Source organism: Octopus bimaculoides, chromosome 15 (genome assembly GCF_046866305.1).
Source record: "Octopus bimaculoides isolate indiv1 chromosome 15, ASM4686630v1, whole genome shotgun sequence".
In the NCBI taxonomy this organism is placed as follows: domain Eukaryota; kingdom Metazoa; phylum Mollusca; class Cephalopoda; order Octopoda; family Octopodidae; genus Octopus; species Octopus bimaculoides.
Genome location: NC_142942.1, coordinates 10,907,699 through 10,933,282, shown reverse-complemented (window position 1 = coordinate 10,933,282; position 25,584 = coordinate 10,907,699). Strand labels below are relative to the sequence as shown.

Sequence of the window (25,584 nt, the reverse complement as noted above, 5' to 3'; positions counted from 1 at the left end):
TTTGTCCCCCAGCTGGGACAAGCACACACACACACACAAACACACACACACACACACACACACACAGGTGTTTATGTCACCATGACTTATTGGTTCAGCAAAAGAGACTGATAAACTAAGTACCAAGCTTTAAAAAAAAAAAGCACTGGGGTTGATTTGTTCCACTAAAATTCTCCTGGGCAGTGCTCCAGCATGGCCACAGTCAAGTGCTTGAAACAAGTAAAAGATACGATACATACACAGTCGGTTTAATAACTATTGATTATGTATGAAATGCAATAGTTGTAATGTTATCTTTTGATCAATGACTATATGTTAATTTATGAGGTTCATTTAAATTTCCACAGTTACAAAGTTAGTGATAGGATTCATTTGAAGCTGTTTGCAATATTGATAAAATAACGAAGAAGCCCTCTGGCTAATGCACATGTATTTTATTTGTTGATAGGTTGAATCATTACAAGCTGACAATGATATTACCAATGAGCAATTAGCTGTTATGAAAAGTGAGTACATAAGGAATTACTCTCCTATTTTTACCTCCCCATTCCTATTTTATTTTTTAACCCTTTAGCATTTAACCTTGTCATATCCGGTTCAAATATTTTACCTCTTTTATGTTCAGAACAGCCGGATCTGGACTCTCATGCCTACCGTACAATGTATTTCTAAACATAAACAACCACATCATCGTAATCTCAAAGCTATGAGATAATGCATGATAAATTCAGATATTAAATTAGTCAGAGAAATCTGTATGCTAAAGGGTTAAAGAAGAATTTTTTTTTTTATCAATTGTATTTAATAATGGTGAGTTCATAAAAAAAAAAAAAAAAAAGGATTGCAGACTAAATGCCTGTCAGTATATTCCTGTAGTTGATGACATTTGAGATGCACTTTTTCTCTAGAAAAACAAAATGTTTCCCCCTCCCCCCATTCCTCACCCTTCTCCTCGGGTTGTGTGTGTGAAATTGCTTTAAATAATGCATGCTTTAAGCATCATCATCATTTAATGTCTGCTTTCCACTCTGGCATGGGTTAGACGGTTTGGCTGGAACTGGTAAGTTGGAGAGCTGCATCTGGCTCCAGTCTGATTTGGCATCGTTTCTATGGCTGGATGCCCTTCTTCATGCTGGGTGCTTTTTACATTTCCACTGGCATCGGTGCCATTTCCATGACATGGCATCAGCAATTTTCTGATCTATGTATTGCTGAAACTGGGATAAATCTCATGTGCCTGTGCATCTTTTATGCATCAAATATGGTAATAATGGTGAGTTGTTCATCTTCCTCATCATCATCATCATTTAACATCTATTTTCTATGCTGGCATAGGTTGGAAGGTTTGGTCAGAGCTGGCAAATCTGGAGGGCTGCACCAGATTCCAGTCATGTGTTTTGACTTGGTTTCTCCAGCTGGATGCCCTTTCCAATGTGGGCCACTTTACAGAGTTACTGGGTGCTTTTGACTTGGCACCAGTACAAGTGTTTTTTACATGGCACGAGCACATTATTGGATGCAAGTTTCATCAATGTTACCTGCCAATTATGCTACACCAAGTCACATTGTGAATCAGTTTCGAATTAGTTACTCCCTTCCTAGACAAGACAGAACCACATCTGACTTGTGTACTTCCTTTTATAGCTTGATTTCTACAGCTGGATGCCCTTCTTAACATGTACTACTTTACAAAGTATATTGAGCATCATTATATCATGGCACCAGCACTAGAAGGGTTGTCATATCCTCAACAAGTCTAAAGGATCCTCTTGACCCCAATGTTTTCCCAATCACTTTACTGGGTGCACTTTGTAGTATCAACACTAATGATATTTCTTTGTACCGTGTAAAACTATTAAAACAACGAAATATTCATCAAATACAGAAAATAAAAATGACAAATGTTACTGTTGAAAATTTTATTTTAATATAAAGTTATCATGAATACTGACTTTTGTTTTTTAAATAATTTTCAGCAAAATGGGAAAATATCAAAGAAGGTGATGTAGATAAAATAATTTCAAATGATGGTAAGTGAAAAGCTTGTTTTGTTAAATTCAACTAATTACGATAACCCTGTGGAATGAGATGAAGAGTAATTAAGACTTTTAGAAATTTTGACATCATGAAGAAAAAAAAAGAAAAAGAAAAAATGCTGCAGTTGACCATTTTATTTATTTTGAGATTTGTAGTTGGTTGAGTTAATATAATGCCATTGTACCAACTAAAGGACCAATTATTGCACTGCACTGTATTCATATCTCTTAAAGAGCCTATCTAACTGTGTAGATTGCAGATTACAACTTTAAGCAGTGGCATCACTTATACAATTAATATTGTTTCATTAATTTGCAATCATGTGGTTCATGTTTTGGGGGTTAAAACTAGGTTTCAATATTGAATATCAGTTTAAGGTGATAAGCTGGCGGAATTGTTAACACTCCAGACAAAATGCTGCTAAGCATTTTGTCTGTCTTTACGTTCCAAGTTCAAATTCCACTGAGGTTGACTTTGCCTTTCATCTTTCTGGGCTTGATAAAATAAGTACCAGTTGGATACTGGGGTCATTTTAATTGACTTACTCCTCCTCTGAAATTGCTGGCCTTGTACCAAAATCTAAAATCAGTATTAAATAACAGTTCTTCCGAAACAGGTTTCAGAGAGTTTGTTTTGCTTCCCTAGATAATACCATGTGAAAGCACAGACTTGAAGTGATACTTTTATACTCCTAACATGTTATGGAGTTCACTTTTGGCTGATTTTGAAAATATTTGCATAGAATGATGACCATATGGATCATCATCATTATTTAACATCCGTTTTCCATGCTGGCATATATGTTAGACAATATCACTGGTGTTGGTAAGCTGGAGAGCTGCACCAGGCTCCAGTTGTCTTTTTTGGGGCTTGGTTTCTTTGGGTGGATACCCTTCCTAATGTCAGCCACTTTACAGAGAGAGTATACTGGGTGTTTCTTACATGTCACCAGCATGGGTGTCATGGATGAATTCTAAATTATTTTTATGCTTAACTCTCATAACGATATTTTCTTTCAAATTATATAACGAAATTAATATTTGTTTTGCTTCTTTTGCAGATGATTCAACAAATATCATAGACAAAAATAAATTAGGTATGTATCGAAATAAAAAGCTATTTTCAATTATTTAATTTCGTTGTCATATACCAGCAAAGAAAATCATTGGTAAACTTATTTTTACTAAAGACTGTGCTCGGTATGGTAGTCTTGAGCTTGTTATTGGTATCGGTTATAGTTTGTATAGCAGATGTGGTTATCTAGTGGGCCCGGTTTCCCGGTTTCTATGGCATATGTGCCCCCCCCCCCCCCCCCCCCGTAGCTGGACGGGACGCCAGTCCATCGCAGAGTTACTCAAGAAACAGGAAGGAAGAGTGAGAGAAAGTTGTGGTGAAAGAGTACAACAGGGGTCGTCACCAACCTCTGCTGGAGCCTTGTGGAGCTTAGGTGTTTTCACTCAATAAACACTCACAACACCCGGTCTGGGAATTGAAACCACAATCCTCTGACCGTGAGTCCGCTGTCCTAACCACTGGGCCATTGCGCTTCCTATCTAGCAGACCCTGTACTTAATAATATCGATTGTAATGCTTTTCAATAAAAACAGCATAGAATTATCCATTTTCTCATAAAACTGTTTTTATATTTAAATAAAATAAGTTTAAGGGAATGGTCAGTTTTACATCTTAAAAGCTGAGGTTCCTTTCGGAGGCTAACGATGCTCAAGATTTGAACCGATGTTGAACTTCTACATGTGCATCTTACATTAGAGTACTGCACACATATCTACAATAAAGTACCTGCTTCTCTCTCTCTCTCTTTCACTCTCTGCCTAGAGCCTATAGTACTCTATATTAACTTTAGTCAATAAGAGAGATTCCACAGTAGATTGTGATACGAAGGAGATTTGTTTACTGTGCTATTTGTAGCAGATCAACACTGTCCAACACCTTGGAACTTCTGTACCAAAGCTCCACCACTGGATGCAGTTTAAAGATGTACCCAGAATACATTCTACATGCACCAGTTCATTATTTTGCCCATTGTATTCATACTGTTTCTGATTATGAACTGTGATTGGTGGTATGTATATACATACATACACACACACACACACACACACACACACACACACACACACACACACACACACACACACACACACACACACACACACACACACACACAGAGAGAGAGAGGCCGTCTCGTGTTGACTCAGATAAAATGTGGTGGTAATTTAAAATGATTCATTACAAGAATGGTTTGAATATAAGTTTATATTTCTGAATTATATAAAATTATTTTTCTCACTTCAGGTGAACAAAATGTTGAAATTATTCCAATCAGTAAAATGGATCAAGAATCTGAAGACTTACAAGGTAGAATTATTGCTTTCACAAATTGATTAATAAAACCAATTAAACGGATACATTCCTATGTTGACATATACAGTGGGCCCTCCTGTTGTAAACAACACATGAGGGTTGCACATCTTCTTGCTGAACAACCTGCACAAATTCTATTATAGTGATCAGATGTTTGTGCAGTACATTAACTCTCTCCCTTGTTCAAATCGACATTACCTGTACAGGTACATGGTGTGCCACCCATCAAATGTTGAAGTGATTGTAGAGGAGCATAAATGGAAGTGTTTTGTTCAAGAGCATAACACACCACTCTGTCCGGGAATCAAAACCCTGAACTTGCTCATCTAAGCACAAGTTGATAGACGAATGGTGGTATCCATTATCTAACTAAGATGTTACGTTCATGTTTTTTTAATTTATGAGAGGGTACTTTACCTGCATTCATGTTATAAGGGATCCACACTTTTCCTCTGTGCTTCTTCCTTTTTGAGCAGAGTTTTTACAACTGGATGACCTTCAATACCTTGATTTTTAGATGGGGCACACCAGATCCCTTTGTGTAGGAAGAGGTGACAAAATTAGTAGGTGTCAGAAAGGATGTTGCTGGCACTCCGTCGCTTACGACGTCGAGGGTTCCAGTTGATCCGATCAACGGAACATCCTGCTCGTGAAATTAACGTGCAAGTGGCTGAGCACTCCACAAACACGTGTACCCTTAACGTAGTTCTCGGGGATATTCAGCGTGACACAGTGTGACAAGGCTGACACTTTTGAAATACAGGCACAACAGAAACAGGAAGAAAGAGTGAGAGAAAGTTGTGGTGAAAGAGTACAGCAGGGTTTGCCACCATCCCCTGCCGGAGCCAAAAAAAAAATTGAAAAGGCTAATGACATCAAGGATGATTCCATGATGATGGTGATGATGACAACAATGTCAGCTATGACAATAACTAAAATAAAATAAAAATTGCTTAAGAAAAACCAAATACCTGCTGATGACTCTGCAGCTATATATTTTTTTCTCTTTTTACATTTTTATGTTTTTGTATTGTGTGTAATTTTTTTATATTTTTACACCAAATTTTTATTTTCCTTCTGATTCAGAAAAATTACAAGAAAAACAACAACTAATTGTTAATTATAAAGGTAAATAAATATTTCCTGTTTTTAATTTTCTCTGCTAATTCTTTACGGGAAAACAGTTGATCGAATCTAGCATATTTGTGACACTCGCTTGATTAATTTGGAAGGGACAGAAAGCTGTTTACCTCCAGCAAGGTTCGAATTGGAATACAAGAGATTATAACTTGTCTGATGCTTCTTTGATTTGGCTATCCAACACCGTTAATTTAAATTAAACAGATAGAGAATGTTATGTGATATGTGAAATAACATTCTCTGTCTGTCTGTCTCTCACGCATGGGTTTACTAGTTTCCATAGACCAAATTTACTTGCAAGGTATTGTTTGAACTAAGACTGTAGAAGTCACATGACCAAGGTGCCATGCAGTAGGTATTGTTAGTCTACATTACCCAATAAGGAGTATTTCGTGCCAGTGGACATGATCTTGGGCTATCTCCTTGATTTCAGACCAACAGAGACCAATTACTCTCACTTCATCTTCCATACATCCTTTCCAGGTCTGTTTAGGTCCTCCTACTTTCCCCTTTCCTTCAGGCTGCCAGGATAACACTTGTCTTGCAATGCTGCTTGCAGGTCTCCATAGAGTGTCACTGATCCAGCCCCATTTCCTAAAATCACATACTCATGTCTGTATCTATGCACAACTGTGGTTGCTGCTGTTTTTTTAGTAATGGTGATCATCATCATTATTTAACGTCCACTTTTCCATGCTTGCATGGGTCTTGTAGAATTTCTTGAGGTAGATATTCTGCAGTCAGATGTCCTTCCTGTCTCCAGTCCTTGACCTGTTTCCAACCAAGGGAATATTTCCCATGACCTGTCATGTTTTTCATGGATGACTGGAAATGAATGACATGCTCACTTACAACCACCATTGATATCTAAACATGGGTGCATACACACACACACACACACACTCACAATGTCTGTCTACCAAATTCACTCACAAGGCACTGATTAGCTTAAGGCTATAGTAGAAGACACTTGACCAAGGTGCTATGTAGTAACACTGAACCCAAAGCCATGTGGTTGGGAAGTAAGCTTCTCAACCACACAGCCATGCCTGGCAGATAATAAAATCGGCTTTGAAACATTTAGTAACATTTTGTTAAGTTCTCAGTTTAAATCTTTGAGAACATTTTCTTTTGTCCTTTTGTGGTATATAAAACTGTGGTTAAATATAATTGAATTTACCCTTCACAAAATTATTGGCTCTTTGCCTGTACCAAAAATCATTATGAACAAAATAACCGCACCACTGTCATCACCACCACCATCGTCTTGTTACAGAAGACTGGGTCCCTGCAATCATTTATGCTGTATACTTATGGATATAATACTGTCTGTTAATTTTTTTTGTTTCAATAAAGCTAGGTATAGTAATATAATAAGGTGTAATTATATTGTAGTTAAAATTCAATTTTTTTTTTTTTTTTTTTAATGATTTTTCTGAAGTTTTTCTTTATTTCTTGTTCTGTAGCCAAAATTGAAGAGCTTGAATCTCAAGTGAAAAGTAGCCAACAGGAAGTAGATAAAATTCAATGTAAGTAGAACGTAATCAAAGTATTCTATTGATTCTTTTACAGGCATTCTTGTGGTTCGCACGAGTAGGGGTTGGTGAATTTTATACTAGGGATGTAAAAAGAAAATTTATATATACTTTTAAAGTCAAATTTAGCTTTGAAATAAGCTGTTTTATTCATTTGTAACTTTTTATCTGTGATAATATGTAAGTAGAGTGTATATTATTGATCAAAACAGTGTTTAACTCCAGCTCATGCCTTATTGAACCAATATTTCATTCGTGGGCATTCTAGCCATGACCATCCCATTGATTTTTTTTGATTTTTTTTTTTGCCCATACATATTGTATCTAACACTATTATGATAGTGTATAGTATCTTCCTGTCTTCAAAACTGGGCTGTGATTTGAGGGATATATATTTCTGGGGGCTGCTATTTCTAGAAAATTGAGTGACCACCTACAAGTTGCATTGTTGGCTCATGAACAAAAATGCTTATTGAGGTGGCGGCAATATATAACATATAGTTGGTTTAGGTTGATGAAGTAAGTTTTGAATCAATTATCTATTTTATATAAATTTTATTCCATTTATTTTGTTAGTCTGAAAATGTATCTTTGATTTTTTTTTTTTTCTAGTTTCTAATTGTTTTCATACTAGACTGCTTTTTACGGATTCTGTATATTTAGTATTCTCTCACCCTCTCTCTCTTTCTCTCGTACATTTATTTCATACAATTGATATATCTCTCTGGCTATTGATATTATATTTTATTCATTTTCCATTTGTCTTCAGCTGAACTAGACCAAGCTACCAGGGATTCTAACAAATACATATTAGAAATTGCTGCCTTAGAAAGTAAGTTTAAAATTCTCTTTGATATTCTATCAGACATGTTGTGAATTATTTCTTCAAATGATAGAATTCTAGAAGTATGTTGTTGCGTAACAAATATCACTGCACATCTCACTTGATTTCTGCACAAATTTCATTTCAAATATGTTTTTTTTTTCCTAGTTCATATTCATATTTAATTTCTAAAATCTTTTTTTTTTTTTAAGTGTTTCACGGGTTTTTAATGACGTGTCCATAATTATCTACTAAGCATTTCTCCTACATTTTATTTTATACTAAAGTTAATTTTATTCAAAAGCAACTTTTTTGCTATCTTTATTTGATGGCTTGCTTAGTTTTTTTTTCCTTCTCCTTATGTGGCTATTGTCTTTAATACTACACAAAACTTCAAATATATATGCTGCAAAGAAAACAAAATAAAAATAAGAAAATTAACATAGGCTGACTAATGTTTTGGAGTGAAATATATTCACAACTGTGGAGTAGTTGTGTATGAGTATGTGTGCATATAACATGATTGATATATATATATATATATATATATATATATATATATATATATATTTGGTATTTTTTGCTAAGCATTGAAGAGGTGATTTAACATAGATTATATAATGTCTCAATAAGCAATTATGTGATCCTTGCAAGAATTTGCCAAAATACGTGTGTTTTATTATACATGTTTTCTGTATTTTATTGTGAGAGAGAACTTAGAAAGATGTGTAAATTGGTGCATCAAACAAGAATACTGTGCTGAATTATGTTAAGAATACCTTTGTTATTGAAGTCATTATAATTGATCAAAATTCTTTGGATATGGTGTTCCAGCATGGCCATACTCTAAAAAAAAAAACTGAAATAAAAGAATAAAGAACAAACAGCTTTGACAGAATTAATATAAAGCTATTAGTATTTAGTTACTGTAGTAACTTAGTATAGAAGATGAATGTAATCTTGTTTTATTACTGATAGTTACTGGATGCTGAACTAAATTTTACATATCTCTTTCTGTGTCTGGTAGTATTGGTGCCTTCATATTCCACTTGACCATTTGTCGGTCAATGTTTGCTGGAATAACATGGGTGGGGATGGAATTCTAGTACATGGCTGTGCTAAGAGGAGAGTTTTGGTGATTTAGACATTGGGAGAGTAACAGAAGAGATGAGATAAGTGGAGATTGAGTCAAGTGTACTTAGATGGCAAGTGGCTATAGCTTGGTAGTTTAGATGACCTGTGTCTGTTGTAGTAGAGATAGAAAAGGCCAAAGAGAGGAAACGGTATGCCTGTGATCTAGTGGTTTAAATGTGTTGGTGAGTGGATCATTATTAGTCATTTGAAGGGTCTTTCTTTATTTATTAAATTTTTTTTTTTTTGGTGAAGGCGGATGCAATCATAAATATCTGTGGTGGTGGAGTGATACCACCACCACCATCACTGTCCTTTAGATTTTAGAAATCATCAACAATATCATTTTTCAACACTTGTTTTTCTACGCTTGATTGAATTAGTTGGAGATTTTTTGAGGTAGATTTTCTATGGTCGGATGCCATTCCTGTTACCAGCCTCACCCATTTCCCATCGAGGTGATATTTCCCCATGATCAGACATGTCCCTTCATGTCTGATTATGAAATATTGGAAGTGACACTGCCTGTTTGACAGTAACAATCATTTACAACTATCACATGATGTTGAGACAGAGACATAACTTCCCCCGACACACACACACACAACAAGTTTCTTTCGGTTTCTGTATGCCATATCCACTCACATAGCTTTTATCAGCCTATTGACTACAATAGAAGACACATGCCCAAGGTGCCCAATCATGGGACTGAACCCATAACCATGTGATTGGAAACCATACAAAAAAAAAAAGCGTTAATGTGTTAGCAAGTTTTTGTTGGAATAATTCCTCTTATCATTGGATAGTTTAAAATCCAGATCCATTTGGCTGCTAGTCTGAACTTCTGGCCCGTGTGATTGGTAGTCCAAACATTCAAAGCCAACAGAAGGCATTGTGCCATATGGAATGTTGATGGGGAAATATAATAGTTTTAATGCTTCATTGTTGACTTTAGAATGCTATCCTTCATCTAAAGTGCTGATATGATAATGGCAATGAATTTTTAGAGTGGATGAGCTTCAAGTTGTAGCATTTAGAAAGTATTTCCTGATTGGCTGCACTTAGGGGCGGCTGTTGATAAGTTAATACTTATTAGCTATAGAACCAGTGTTTTCTTGGATGTAATCATCCCTTTAAGAGGTTAATGTATTCTCTAATTAACTTATCATCATCATCATCATCGTCGTCGTTTAACGTCCACTTTCCATGCTAGCATGGGTTGGACGATTTGACTGAGGACTGGTGAAACCAGATGGCTACACCTGGCTCCAATCTGATTTGGCAGAGTTTCTACAGCTGGATGCCCTTCCTAATGCCAACCACTCACAGAAAATTGTGTGTGTGTGTGTTTGTCTATGTTTGTCCCCCTCCACCGCTTGACAACCAGTGTCGATGTGTTTACGTTCCCGTAACTTAGCGGTTCGGCAAAGAGACCGCTAGATTAAGTTACACATAGCAGTTCAAACAAAAGATATGCTGGACATATTGGTTGGGCAACTTTTTGTAGATTCAAGGAGACCCAATATTTTGAGTGTGATGGAACGGATCACAAATTATAAATTTAGAAGTTCTCTCCCTTATTTTCTTTCACCATTTCTTCACTGCATAACTTCTCTGTAAAGGGAAGCAACTGGTTAATTTCAGAGCGGTCATTTATCTTTTCACTGTTAAGATATTTCCTCGTTCGGGCAACATCATCTCAAACGTCTAAATCATATTGAAACACTTGAAATGTGCAGATTTTATCTTGAATTTTCACGCTGATGTAATAATGGCACACTCAGCAGCTTATCGTTGTTGTTGTTGTTGTTGTCGTCACTGCTAGATAAATTATTTGATGTCTTTATTTAACAACATACTGCAAACCTTTATTTATCTATCTATTGCTTCACTCTATCAAAATCTAGTTTCTGTCTATATTTCAATATTCTCACTTTGACATTGTTATTTAATCTTGCCTATGTATGTATATGTGCGCGCACACACACACACATCATTGTTGTCTAACGTTCACTTTTCCATGCTTATACTGGGTAGATGGAATTTGTTGAGGCAGACTCTTCCTGGCGCCAGCCCGCGAATGTTTATAAGCGAAGTAAATCCCATCCCCCAATCCATGGCCAAACCTGTTTCTGTAGACGATCAGAAATGAAGGACATTATTTGTGTGATGGTAACACTCATTTTTGTGGAGGTGCATGGCTCAGTGGTTAGGGTGTCGGCATCATGATCATAAGATTGTGGTTTCGATTCCTGGACTGGGCGATGCGCTGTGTTCTTGAGCAAAACACTTCATTTCACGTTGCTCCAGTCCATTCAGCTGGCAAAAATGAGTAACACTGCGATGTACTGGCGTCCCGTCTAGCTGGGGAACACATATGCCATTGAAACCGGGAAACCAGGCCCATGAGCCTGGCTAGGTTTTAAAAGGGTGCACTTATTATTTTTTTAACACTCATTTTTAGAAACTATCATATAATGTCAAGTCAAGTGGTCACTAACACGTACACATAAATTTATTATTTTACAAGAATGTTCTTGCCAGTAACTTTGAAGTTTTGGCAGTCCAAAAAATGGCTTAGCTGGACAAAACTTTGCTAACAACACTCTTTGTTTAAAAATATAATGCTTTTGTACTCTACAGAAGTTTAGAGTAACGTATCGGATTAATATAAAATTATTTCTATTATCATTGAGCATAAAAACAGACATTAAATATACACAGCCTTGGTTTTATCTCATTACGAAAAGTAAATCCTTATATATATATATATATGTATATATGTATATGTATGTATATTGGTGTAAATGGTTTTTATGGCACCGGGTTTTATGATCCTGTAAATAATAAATATGGTATTTATATAAGCCTAAAGCTTATAGTGATCACCGTGCAATGACTAAGAAAATTAGTCTAATAATGAGGCATATAAATCTTTGACAGAAAAAAAAGTAGGCTTTCCTATCCATGTGGGACTCTAACCCACATCCTTTTGTTAATGTGACTCAGTGTGTTACCATATATATATATATATATATACATATATATATATGTATATATATATTTTTATATGCACATGATGGTCTTTTATTTTCCATCTACTAAATCACTCACAAGGCTTTGGCTGGTCTGGGCTATAGTAGAAGGCACTTGACCATGGTGCCATACAGTGGGATTCTACCCAAAACTATGGGATCTGGAAGCAAATTCTTACCTATACACACACAAACAAATAAGCTCTGTTAAATGTTGCATGATTGTTATTTGTTGTCAGTATTGCATTCCATTTTTCTTTTTTTTTTTTCCCCTCCCCTTTATTTCTCTGCTTGAAGTATTGTTGTTTCTGCACTAAATGGTACGTCTTTATTTGTTCATGCAGAAAAATTACTACAATCTGATTTATATATAAACGAAATGATGGATTCTACGATGGATAATTTAAAACGTAAGTTTTTCCAATGCTGCTTGTGTCCTGCATAACATCCTTGCTTTCTATTCTCTTTATGCATGGCTCGGTGCTGTTTCAACTGCAACACATATAAACATTCATACTTTATACTCTTTCTCATGTTTTCAGACTTATGTTATTTGATTGGGATATTCCAAGACATTTTATTAGTATGTTTTAATATTTTGAGTTGAATAAAATGTAGAAATAAGCAAAAACAGATTCTTTGAACTACATACTTATTTTCAGACAGTAGGACAATTTTGGGAAGTATTTGGGTGCTGTTTCTGACAGGTTAAGTGACCATGTAGAGGCCCTGAATTGTGTTGATATAGACATGCTGTTAAAGTGTGCTGCAGCTGAAGGAAAACTTGTTTTTGAGACAAAGAAAAAAAGACAAAACAAACCATGCTTGACAATTGGATTGTTAATTAATTGATTCAGAAGTCAAGATCTTAAATCACTAGGGAATGTTTGTTTTATCTACAGGTCATCCCTGACTGAGCAAACCAATGTTGAAAGACATTGATATTCTTCCTCTGGCCAACGTATTTCTACTGCCCACCACACAAAATATATAGAACCATATTATTATCATATTTGTTGTTCTACTGTTAATTTAGTTGAGTGTAATTCAGTAGAGATTTAGCTGTTATTTCTGGTTAGTAAAGTGACCATATAAAGGTTCCATTTAACCAGCACCTTTTCTTTATACTCCCTTGACCTTACATACCCATTATTTGCTTCATTCTAGTTTCTAAAATAGTTTCTGATCTTATGGTTAAATTAGGTGAAAGCATGTTTTTAGAAATAAACCAAATGTGATTTACTTGCGCCAATGCCAACATGGAAGACGAAAATATAGAAATGTAATTTGAAAAATATTTGACAGAAATCTAAACTAAGTTCCATTTTAGAAATTGGCACAGCTATTCTAATAGGATTCTATTAATTTGAGAAGTAATGTTTATCACCATTTCTTCATGGCAGTTCCATAGGAGCTGACATTACTGCCATTTTCAACCCTAGAAGGAGGCCTCTTCTAAGTTGCTTATTGATCAAAGGTGTTCCAGTAATGACCATCCAGTATTCTATTTTGAAAGAGTATGTCATGGACTGCATTATCTAATGTTGTCTTTCCATTTTTTTTTTTCCAAAGATATTAGACTGCAACTTGAAGAAGATTTGACTTCTATTTCTTGCAGGTCCAAGTAACTACATAGAACAGTGGCACTCAACCATTTTTTGCTTATGGACCCCCTTTGTTTCTTATTTTACTCTATTGGACCTTAATAGCCATTCAATATATTTTTTTAAAAATCCTACTTTACTTTTATAATTAAATATTATTAGGAATTGTATAAAAAGAAAAAATTTGTGCTATTGCAGATAATGTTTTAACAAAATCTTATATGGACTCCCAAGCACCATATGGACCCTGGTTGAGAACCACTGATGTAGAAGTTCCTTTGTAGACCTAATTCTAAACTAATTACAGCTGATTCTTAGCTAATTACTAAGACAAAACCCTATTCAGCTGTTCCTCTCTCTGTTTACCTAATTGAGAAGATGAAAGAAAATTAAACTAAATTGCTGCATTTTTCAGGATACTATTTTCATCATCATCATCGTTTAACGTCTGCTTTCCTTGCTAGCATGTGTCGGACGATTTGACTGAGGACTGGTGAAACCGGATGGCTACACCAGGCTCCAATCTGATTTACCAAAGATATTAAGCATCAGGGCTTTTGTCTTTTATTTTATTTTTTTTATTATTGTTGTTTTCAAGAAGATCAATTTAGCGATATATTATTGAGCATTGTTTTCTTTTCTTCTCTGTTTTACAGTGCAGTTGAAAGAAGCTCACCGGCAGACTGAGTGCAGCAGTGATTTGAACACACATTTAGAAGGTAAGTAAAGAGATGGAAAATTGACTGCTTTTAGCTTGTCAGGAAGGCCTTTCTCTTTGGTGAATGGAAAGTGAAAGAAGCCCATTGCATATATATATATGTGTGTGTGTGTATGTTTGTGTATCTTTGTCCTTGGCATTGCATGGTTGTTGTCCTCCAATATTCTGTGAAAGCATGTCTGATCTTGGGGGAAATATTAAAATTACTTTGCTTGGGACAGGAAGAGTATCCAGTTGTAGGAAATCTGCTTTAAACTCTGTCTGATCCAAGCCAACTTAGGAAAATTGACATTATAATGATTACATGAAGAAAGGGATGAAAGCCACTACTAGGTTAAATATAAAATGTATTTATTCAGTGATCTGGTTTTAATAAATGCTGATAGTGAAATGAATTTCTTCTTAATAGCAAATTGTTAATTATAAATAATACAAAAACTATTATGTTATGAATGGGAAACCTTATATTGTTGTTGTTGTTGTTGGTATTCAGCCCTAGGTCAGTCCTGATGAAATTAGACTAATGATTGTTTTGATACCAACATGTCTCAGCCTACTTCAAGTTCTGTGATAAAAATCCTGTAGTTTTAAAACATCTGTACTTAAATTAACCCAACTACAATAATATATAAGCTTTTTTTATGGTCCAAATGTCAGCTTAATCAGAATATTAGATATCTGATTTAATCCCTCCAAATTCTTGATGTTTTCAAAATTGAAATACGGGGACAGTATGTTTCATTAGGAATATGGTTACATCTTCCAGCTGCAGCTACCCAGTCTTGCTTTGAGTGTGCCTGGGCCTACATTACCCAATGTCATTTTTATATTTGAAGCAGAAATAGAATACAGTTGCATCCTATGGGTTCTGTGACTTTTTGGAAAATTGTATAATGAATTACATGCCAAAATGTTTGAGAACCACTGAGCTGTTTTCCTTGGCCTAGAGTGTGGCTAATCTAGGTTTCCCTACACTACTATAATAGAATGGAAATTAAAATGGTTTGGCTAAGGTATTGGACTACATGTTTATGAGGTTTAAGTTCATATCTACAGTTGTTCCTTCATTGTGCTTTGTAGAGTATTGCCCCAATAACTCTTGTCCAGCTTTTTGCCAGCATGGGAAACAATGATGAATCATTAATTTTTCATTCACTAATTCCTTTGATTCCAATTGGAGCACTGGGCCCCCATCAAGAGCTCTCCATGTTTCGATCTTGGACAATGGATTGCAGTTGTCTCCAGGTGTAGCTGCCTTCCAGTGCTTCAGTTTTTGTGGACCTTCTCCAGGTTGTTTTTGGTCTTTTATGCTTCCCTCTCCCTTGGGTTTCCATCAGAGGAAGGCTTGTAATATTGGAAATGGGGTCTCTGTCGGGTGTGTCACAGCCAACTTTATTTTCTCCTCTTGAACTGGGTTTCAATAGATTGCTGGTTTGCCTGTTCTCTACAAGGCCTTGTTTGTGAATCTGTCTTGCCATCTCACCCAAAGGATGTTGCGGAGACCTCTATTTACAAACATCTGGAACTTGAATGATGATTATATATGTATATATGCACAGCATAGCCATGTGATGAAGAAATTCCCTTTGCAACCATATAGTTTCGGGTTCAATCCACTGTAGACAGTTTGGGCAAGTGTCTTCTACTATAACATTGGGCCATCCAAAGCCTTGTAAGTGAATTTGTTAGATATAAACTGAAAGTTGTAGTTTGTATATATAATGTAAATATGTGTGTTTAGTGCTTCCTTGCCTTGCTGTCATGTGATAGTTGTAAATGAGTGTCACTGTTGTACAAGTGGTGGTGTTCTTTTCCAGTCTTCTGTGAACACATTTCCAGCCAGGTGAGAGTTGGCAACAGAAAGGTCACCGTGTTGTAGAAAATCTCCCTCAACAAATTCCGTTTGACCCCTGCAAGCATGGAGAAATGAATGTCAAAAATCTATTTTAAATATTATTAGTGACAGAAACGGTATTCTGTATATCTTACTTAACAAGCTTATACTGTAGAAAGCCAGAAAATGTCCTTTATGAGATGCTTTCTTGAGCTAAACACTGTAGTTTTCTGCAGTATATCCACATGAAGTAAGATGTATGAATACTTTAAAACTGTAGATAAACTAACCATTTTAAAATAGTCGATTTACTAACCATTTTAAAATAGTCTGTTTACTAACCATTTTAAAATAGTCTGTTTACTAACCATTTTAAAATAATCTGTTTACTAACCATTTTAAAATAGTCTTATTTACTAACCATTTTAAACTTCTCTATTTCCTAACCATTTTAAAATAGTCTATTTCCTAACCATTTTAAAATAGTCTATTTACTAACCATTTTAAAATACTCTTTACTGACCGTTTTAAAACAGCCGATTTACTGACCGTTTTAAAACAGCCGATTAACTGACCATTTCAAAACAGCCGATTAACTGACCATTTCAAAATAGCCGATTAACTGACCATTTCAAAACAGCCGATTAACTGACCATTTCAAAACAGCCGATTAACTGACCATTTCAAAACGGCCGATTAACTGACCATTTCAAAACGGCCGATTAACTGACCATTTCAAAACGGCCAATTAACTGACCATTTCAAAACGGCCAATTAACTGATCATTTCAAAACAGCCGATTAACTGACCATTTTAAAACAGCCGATTTTACTAAGCGCTTAAAAATAGTTGATTAACTGACTGTTTAAAAATATAAAAATAGTTGATTAACTGGCCGTTTAAAAATTTGTAGATTAACTAACAATTTTAAAACTAGATTAACTAACAATCTTAAAACTGTAGATTTTAGACAATAAACTTGTATTTTGTTAGTTTTGGCACAGAAGTTTAACTTTTTATTTCTCAGCTGAAATTGAAGAATTAGAATCTGAATGGACTTTACAACAGTCTGAGAAAATTGACCATGATGATGAGAAATATGAACCAGTTGACAGTTTAACTCTTACTTCTCCTTATCAAATTTCCAATCATCTTGATTCTGAAAGGCCTCATCTAATTGATGTCGAAAAATTAAAAGGTTTGCTTCTTATGTTTATTTTTTTTTTTTTTATTTTATTTTTTTTTTGGTGTCAGAAAGAAAGGGGTTAAACTTCTCTTACTTTCCTGACACTGTATCTTAGATTTTAACATAGGACAAAACGAGAATAATCAGAGATAAGAAGGATAGGCAGTGAAATGGGTAAATTACTGGTGATATGAAACAGCAGGTATTTTTTGTGCTGTTAGTAACAATGGTTTCAAATTTTGGCACAGAGCTAGCAATTTTGGGGGAGTGGGGGGGGGGGTCAATCGATAACATTGACCCCAGGGGGCAACTGGTATTTATTTCATTGACCTTGAAAGGATGACAGGAAAAGTTGACCTCAGTGGAATTTGGTCTTGGAACGTAAAGGTGGATGAAATGTTGCTTAATATTTCTCCAGTGGACTGATGATTCTCCCAGCTCACCGCCTTCAGGACCAGATGCCACTAAACCTTTTGTCCTGGTGTGCTAACAGTTCTGCTAGCTCACTGCCTTATTCCAACCACTACAATTGGTTTCAAACTTTGGCACAAGGCCAGCGATTTCGGAGGAATTGGCAAGTCGATTACATTGGCTGTAGTGTTCAACTGGTACTTATTTCACCAACCTCGAGAAAATCACAGCCAAAGTTGACCTCGACAAAATTTGAACTGAGAATGTAAAAACAGATGAAATGACACCAAGCATTTTGCCCAGCATGCTAACGATTTTGCCAGCTCACCACCTTATGCTGTTAGTAATAATGATTTCAAATTTTGGCACAAGGCCTTCAATTTCAACCATAGTGTTCAACTGGTACTTATTTCATCAACCTACCGAAAGGCAAAGTCAACCTCAGCAAAATTTGAACTCAGAATGTAAAGAACAAAATGACTCTAAGCATTTAGCCCAGCATGTCAACAATTCTGCCAGCATGCCACCTTCTTCCTCTGATGGTAATAATTATGGTAGAAACTAGTGTTTGGGGTACAATGGACTCTTATCCAGGATTTGAATGCAGAATGTAAATAAATATATCCAGCTATTTACACTGCTTCTCAATGGGTTATTCATTTAGCCCTAGGACTCATAAGGGGGTTTCTAGGTCTTCCATGCTGTATGAGTGTTGGAAATCACAACATTCCTTCTGAATGGGAAGCTTGTTTACTGCAGGGTCCAGTAATCCTTTCTACTATAGGCGCAAGGCCTGAAATTTTTTCGGGGATAAGGCTAGTTGATTATATTGACCCCAGTATTTCACTGGTACTTATTTCTTCAACGAAGTGCTGCTAAACATTTTGTCCGGTATGCTAATGATTCTGCCAGTTTGCCATCTTAATAATGGTAATAATGATAATAATAATAATAACAATGATAATCCTTTCTACTGAAGCCACAAGGCCTGAAATTTGGAAGGAGGGGAGTAGTTGAATTCATTGACCCCAGTGTTTCACATTGACTCCCACCCCCTAACTGCTCAACTGGTATTTACTTTATTTTATTAACTCTGAAAGGATGAAAATCAAAGACATCTGTTACAGAATTTGAACATACAACATAAAGAGCTGAAAGAAATACCAATAATGGTTTCAAATTTTCGCACAATTCCAGTCATTTCAGGGGGTGGGGTGGAGGTGCTAGTCAGCTACATTGCCCCCCCCCCCCCCCCCAGTGCTCAGCTGGTACTTATTTTATCAACCCCCGCGAATGGATGAAAGGCAAAGTTGACTGCAGCAGAATTGGAACTCGGAACATGAAGACAGACAAAACGCCCTTAATCATTTTGCTCAGCATACTGGTGATTCTGCCAGCTTATCACCTTGTAATAATAACAACAACAGTAATCATCGTCATCATCATCATCATCATCGTTTAACACCTGCCTTCCATGCTAGCATGGGTTGGACGATTTGACTGAGGACTGGTGAACCAGATGGCTGCACCAGGCTCCAATCTGATCTGGCAGAGTTTCTACAGCCGGATAATTATGATAATTCCTCTCTCTGGTGCAAATCCATAAATTTATACAAAAGGAGGTATAGCTGGTTGAATTGACTTCAGTTTATTACTAGTATTTAATCGGATGAATGATGAATTTGGGCTAGGAGCAATTTGATGTCAAAAGCTGAAGAGGCACAGGAAAAAGGAGCAAAAACAAAAATCATTGCATATAATTTTCACTGATGCAGGGCCGTACTCAAATCAGTCTATACTTCCCACAAACCAAGATTGGCAGTAAGGATTGTAGGATGGGGGAAGAAACTACCGAGTGGTATTGCAAAAGATTAACCCTTTAGCATTCAAACCAGCCAGATCAGGCCTCTCACACCTGCCATACAATGCCATTTAAAAAATTAAACAAAACCTTTCATACAGTGTCATTTAAAAAAATTAAACAATCACTTTATTGAATTCTTAAGCTATGCGATAATACATGATTAATTCAAACAATGTGAATAAATAAGCATTACATTTGACAAGATAATCTGAATGCTAAAGGTTAAATAAGATTTCTTTATTTCTTTGCAAAAAAAAAAAAAAAATATATATATATATATATATATATATATATATATATATATATAAATAAAGTGACAGAAGGAAGAATTTGTTAGTAAATCCAACTTGAGTAAATTTCCAAAATACGTGATAAGGTTCTGATGTAAATAACAAAGCAGGAGGATTTTTCATTTATTTATTTATTTAATATCTATAACATTTGGATTTGTTGCTGTTGTTGAACATTTTCAGAATTAAGTCAGCCTTATAAAGAAAATGTTAGAGTAAAGTGTTTCAAAGTTCATGATAATCTGTCATTTCTCTAGGTCAGTCTTTTGTTAGAAATGGAATAATATTCAAAGGTAATCTAATTTCTCTGTTATTTAGATTCATATATTCATAAAAAATTGCTCAATGATTAAATTTGGGGGAACGAAAAAAATAATATTGGTTTCAAATTTCAGCACAGGGGCCAACTGTTTTTAAGGGGAAAGGAAAGTTGATTTCATCAACCCCTGTACTTGCCTGGCACTTTATTTTATTAACTCCAAAAGGATGAAAGGCAAAGTTGACCTCGGTGAATTTGAACTCTGGACATGAGGACGGACAGAATGCCACTAAACATTTTGGCTGGTGTGCTAATGGTTCAGACAGCTTACCTTAATAATAATCCTTTCTACTATAGGCACAAGACCTGAAATTTAATTACATCAACTTATTTCATTGACCCTGAAAGGATGAAAGGCAAAGTTAACCTTGGTGGGATTTGAACTTGGAATGTAAAACCAGAAGAAATGCTGCTAATTATTTTGTCCTGTGCAGTCATAATTCTGCCAGCTTGCTACCTTAATGATGCTAATAATAATAATAATAATGAGCTTATTGTATACAATGTTCAGGTGCACAACTTGGGAAAGGGTAAAAGTGGAGGACAGAAAGCATCTATAAATGAATTAATGAAAGCCAAAAGTGCATACTACATGGAATAAAACATAAGAAGCCAGAAAAGTGCACATTGACAGGGCTGTGAAGAAAGGGTGCATGCCAGGAGTGGGAGTGGTAAATTTTGGGAAGTATGGAATTTTTTTTTAAGGATGTAGTATCCTGACGGCTAACAATTGCTGCTGGTAGTTTTATTTCATGCTTTGACTGTTCTGAGCTTGAAAAAAAAATGTTTCTGAAAGTCATGGGTGTTGCAATATTTTTGTGTTTTATTTTTTTTTTTATAAGCAAAACTATAGTTGATAGAGGTATTGAATTCAAAAAGGTGGCCAAAGTTGTTGGAAAAATTGTGGATAGGCAGCTAAATATCATACCTTTAGTCTGTTAATGTCCAGAGAAGCAAGCCATTAAAGATATGTTGAGTGAGTGATAAAGATTATTCATCTCATTGCATGCCTCTGGACAGCTTCCAGGATTGATATTCTGAACATGATGGGGTTTCCAGACTGGAGATGCAAACAGTGTGGATGTATACTATACCATTATTTATCTTTAAATAGATAGCTGGTAAGCAGCTGACAAAGATCTTAATAAGTAATGCTAAAACACTTTTGGCCTCTTTTGATGATTTTAGAACTGTAATTCATCCAATGTAGATCATTGTTGACAATAATGCCTAAATACATTCACCAGGGTTGGTGTTGTGGCGGGAGTAGGTCAATTCTGGGTTTTCTCTTCTGAAAATGTATATTGGTGAACTTATCTACTGCTTGTTTGACTTGCCAGTCAGTAATCCATTACTGCATTGTGTCTCGGCCAGATTCTAGGTAAGATCTATAGCATATAAGATTTGTTCTTTTTATCTCAATATATAGCTTGTTGGGGGTCTTCTCTTTATTGTAAATAAAGCATGTTCACCTAATGTTTCCAAAATATATATCAGTTTGATTGTGCAGATTTCACGTGTTATCCAAATTATGATCTATACATGAATGTTTTATGTATAATTGTGATTTATTTGTTTATTTTTTTAAAACTATTTTCTGGAGATTTTTATCGTGCAGGAATAGTTAAGATGTTTCGTTCTCGAGAGATCCAACTGTCTATTCAGCAAATTCAGGAGAATTAATCTTTCGTTTTTGTCTTTTTTTCAGCTCTTGAACAGAAAAGGATTATCGAAGCAACAAGAGATGTCAAACAACAAATACTTGATTTACGAGGTGAGTTGAATGTGTTTTTATTCTCTCTCAATCACACTTGGTTTTAGTGTTTATTTCAGATGTGAAGTTGAATGCATCAAGGAGCTTGTAGTTTTGATGTTACACTAGGTTCCATTATATCTACTCTCTCTTTCTCTCTCTCTTTCTCTCTCTTTCTCTCTCTCTTTCTCTCTCTCTCTCTCTCTCTCTTTCTCTCTCTCTCTCTGTCCTTGAGATCTCTATTTACAAAAAAAAAAACACATTTTATTGGGCATGTTGTTAATGAAAGTATTAACATATTCAAAAATTTTATGCATTCATTCATGTGTAACCTTTTTCATACCTACTGACTTGGAGCTGCCTCTAATGCAAAACCTCCTGTTTAGGTGTTCAAATTTTAATAAGAACCTTCATTGTAATTTTAAGAACTTTTACCAGTAAATAGAAAAAAAAAATTATTTATTTTACTAAATTCCTCTTAATCAGTGGTTCCCAAACATTTTCTGACTGCCGACCCCCCCCCCCCCTTGACACCCAGGCCACATTCCTAGTGCCACCACCCCAACTGACCATCACAAACAGAGACTTCTTTCTGAAGCAAATTCAAAGCAACTGTATTTCACAAATAAAACTTAACCTAATGAACCCATTATTTTGTTGTTTTTGCATGAATTGCTACCCCCTTATCACCCCACTTTTTACATGAATCGCTATCCCATTATTGCCCCACTTTTCTTCAGCACCCCCTTGGAATTTCCCCCCCCCCCCCAAGGGGACAATGCCGCTCACTTTGGGAACCACTGCTCTAAGTTCATTTTTCCATTTACAAAATTACTTGAAGCCTAAGTAGCATATCTCTTTAGAAACATAATCACTGAAGGGTTAAATCAATTAACATATTGATAATTTGCCAATAAATATATTCTAATTTTTCTTTTTCACAACTAAAATTCCAAGAGTTAATTTCTAAGATTCAAAACATTTTATCCCATTTCAGATATTTTTAAAAACCATCTGCATGAGAATTGTAACTTGCTATTTGCATGAGAACTGGTTTAATGCATGTATACACTAAGAATAGGCCATAGTTAGATTTGTGCTTTCACTTGCTATGAATATATGTAAGCAAGGTGATTTCAAAATATAGGTACAAAAATAGAAATGACAAGGTTATGGGTCCAAAAGAGTTGTTGCATCTAGTTATTCCATGTGCCGAACACGGGCATGATTATGTGGTTAAGAAGTTCGCTTTGCAACCATTTGAATTTTAGTTTAGTCCCACTGTGCAGCACCTTGGAAAAGTGTCTTCTACTGTGGTCCCAGGTCAACCAATGTTTTGTGAGTGAATTTGATTGATAGAAACCTTAGAAGCCCAGTGTGTGTGTGTGCTCCTTGCCACTACTTGACAATTAGTGTTGGTTTATTTACATTACATTCCTATGCCTTAGTAGTTTGGCAAAAGAATAGGATAGAAAAAATACTAAAAATAAGTACCAGGGTTGATTTGTTTGACTAAACCCTTTTAAGATGGTGCTTCTTCATGGCTGCATCCCAATGAGTGAAACAAGTAAAAGGATGAAAGAAAGATGTGTGTGTGTATCTAAGAAAATTCACTTGCAAAACTGTGTGAGTATATGTGTGTGCGTGTACAAGGGAAGTATGTAAATTTTTGTATGTGTGATTATTATGTACCTTATTTATATATAAAATACTAAAATTAGCCATCATTATTGATGGCACATGGTCAGCTAGTATTTACATAACCATCCTGTGCCTGACATCTGGTTCACATCCCCTGTGATATTCACTAGTTTCACTATAACCAACAAATGTTGGTGACTTTATAATGTACCTTGTACTTAACTGGCCTTTCATTCTATATGAGTTGATGAAATAGGTATTAGTAATATACTGGAACAAGTTCAATTAGCTATACTCACTTATGAACACTGACCCTATGCTTAGTTAAGATTACTGTCTTAATAGCAACCAAATTAAATAGTTCACTTAATCTCAAATATTCTTGTTAATTCTAACTCCTGACCAAAATATTCTTGTTTGAATCTGTTTTGTTCATTTTCTTGAAATATTCTATTGATTTATCACAGTTACATTTCTCATAAAGCTGTTAATTGCAGGCTTTAATTACCATATTTGATGGCATAAAAATTGGCTGGGCATGTTAGACTCATCCCAGTTTCAGCAGTGCATATTCAGGGGAAAAAAATGGTTTTTGTACATTAAAGGCCCAACTTTGCATTTGGGACCTGGAGGTATTTCATATATACAGAATCCACCCAAAAACTTTATACACACTTCAGGAATGGAAAAAAATCTACATAAATATTTAACTTGCATAATTACCTCTATAAATATAAATACCTCTTTCGATGTTTTATCAAATTGCTATAACACTGGATAAAAATATTTGTACGGATTTTTCACTTTCCAGAAGTGTGTATAAATTTTTTTGGCAGACCCTGTATGTATGTATGTGTGTGTAATATATATATATATATATATATATATATATATAGTTAAGATTAGTTAAATAGTTATGATTGACCGTTGACTGAACACTATTCAATTTTTTTTTCTCCGTGTTTTTCTCCTTGTCTCCGTATTCTTTCTGTTGAAGAGCGTAGCTCGAAACGTCAAAGACTTTCCGTATTCCCGAGCGTCATACTAATATATACTTTTGTTATTTACACCACCTGTCCTCGTCTGTTGTTATTATTTGTATATTCTCCCATATATATATATATATATATATATATATATATATGGGAGTGAGGAGTACATCTTCTGTGACCATCAAATATGGTATTCAAAATCGGTTTTCAAATAAACCTTAGATATTTTGTTGACAAAGTTTGAAAAGAACAAGCTTTGTGAGTCTAACTTTCCTTAGCAAGACTGGAAATTCCCTGGTTATTATTTACCCATTTTTCTCCAATTCCCTCCCTCAATTTCTATCTGAGATTGATAAAACTGAAATGAAACAAACTTGTGAAATTGGATTGGAAAATTGAAAGCTAAAGTCTTCTTTTAATAAGAGGAAACAAGCTTAAATCTGAATTCGAGTGGAATTCTTTTTTTTTAATCTAAATTGTTTAAATAAAATATTTTTTTAAAAATTCCTATTTCTGTTTAGAAAATTAATTTTTGATTTTTTTTTCTGGGATGCACACACTCCTCCTCACCCATACACTTGTTTTTGGTTTTCAAAAAAGGTAAAAAAAATCAATAGAATGTTTCAAACTGAAAAAAAAAAGACAAATAGCTTGAACTAAAAAATTAAATTGAAATTCCTATATATATATATATATATATATATATATAAAACAGGAGATTGGAAAATTTTTGGTATTATTTATTCACCATTACATGATTCATTTGCTAATATTATTTGATTCTCTGTCTGAAGAGTTTCTAATAAATATTTTACATGTCTTTTATATATACAATTTTGTTACTCCTATTACCTAATGAAGGACATGTAATGGTGAATAAAATAAT

At 35.0% G+C, this 25,584-nt stretch overlaps 1 protein-coding gene across 14 annotated transcripts in view; it reads left to right on the top strand.

Moving 5' to 3' along the window:
* Positions 1 to 25,584, top strand: part of LOC106869515 (uncharacterized) — a 185,206-nt gene that overhangs the window by 139,889 nt on the left and 19,733 nt on the right. For 9 of the 14 annotated variants that reach the window (XM_089363421.1, XM_089363414.1, XM_089363422.1 and 6 more), the window contains 11 exons: positions 449 to 506; positions 1,977 to 2,030; positions 3,098 to 3,133; positions 4,354 to 4,416; positions 5,509 to 5,550; positions 7,029 to 7,091; positions 7,867 to 7,929; positions 12,431 to 12,496; positions 14,347 to 14,409; positions 17,270 to 17,440; positions 22,021 to 22,086. In XM_089363421.1, the coding sequence (XP_089219547.1) occupies positions 449 to 506; positions 1,977 to 2,030; positions 3,098 to 3,133; positions 4,354 to 4,416; positions 5,509 to 5,550; positions 7,029 to 7,091; positions 7,867 to 7,929; positions 12,431 to 12,496; positions 14,347 to 14,409; positions 17,270 to 17,440; positions 22,021 to 22,086 (745 nt within the window). The remainder of the gene's footprint in view (positions 1 to 448; positions 507 to 1,976; positions 2,031 to 3,097; positions 3,134 to 4,353; positions 4,417 to 5,508; positions 5,551 to 7,028; positions 7,092 to 7,866; positions 7,930 to 12,430; positions 12,497 to 14,346; positions 14,410 to 17,269; positions 17,441 to 22,020; positions 22,087 to 25,584) is intronic. The other 5 variants (XM_089363424.1, XM_089363417.1, XM_089363418.1 and 2 more) reach the window with 1 other exon arrangement.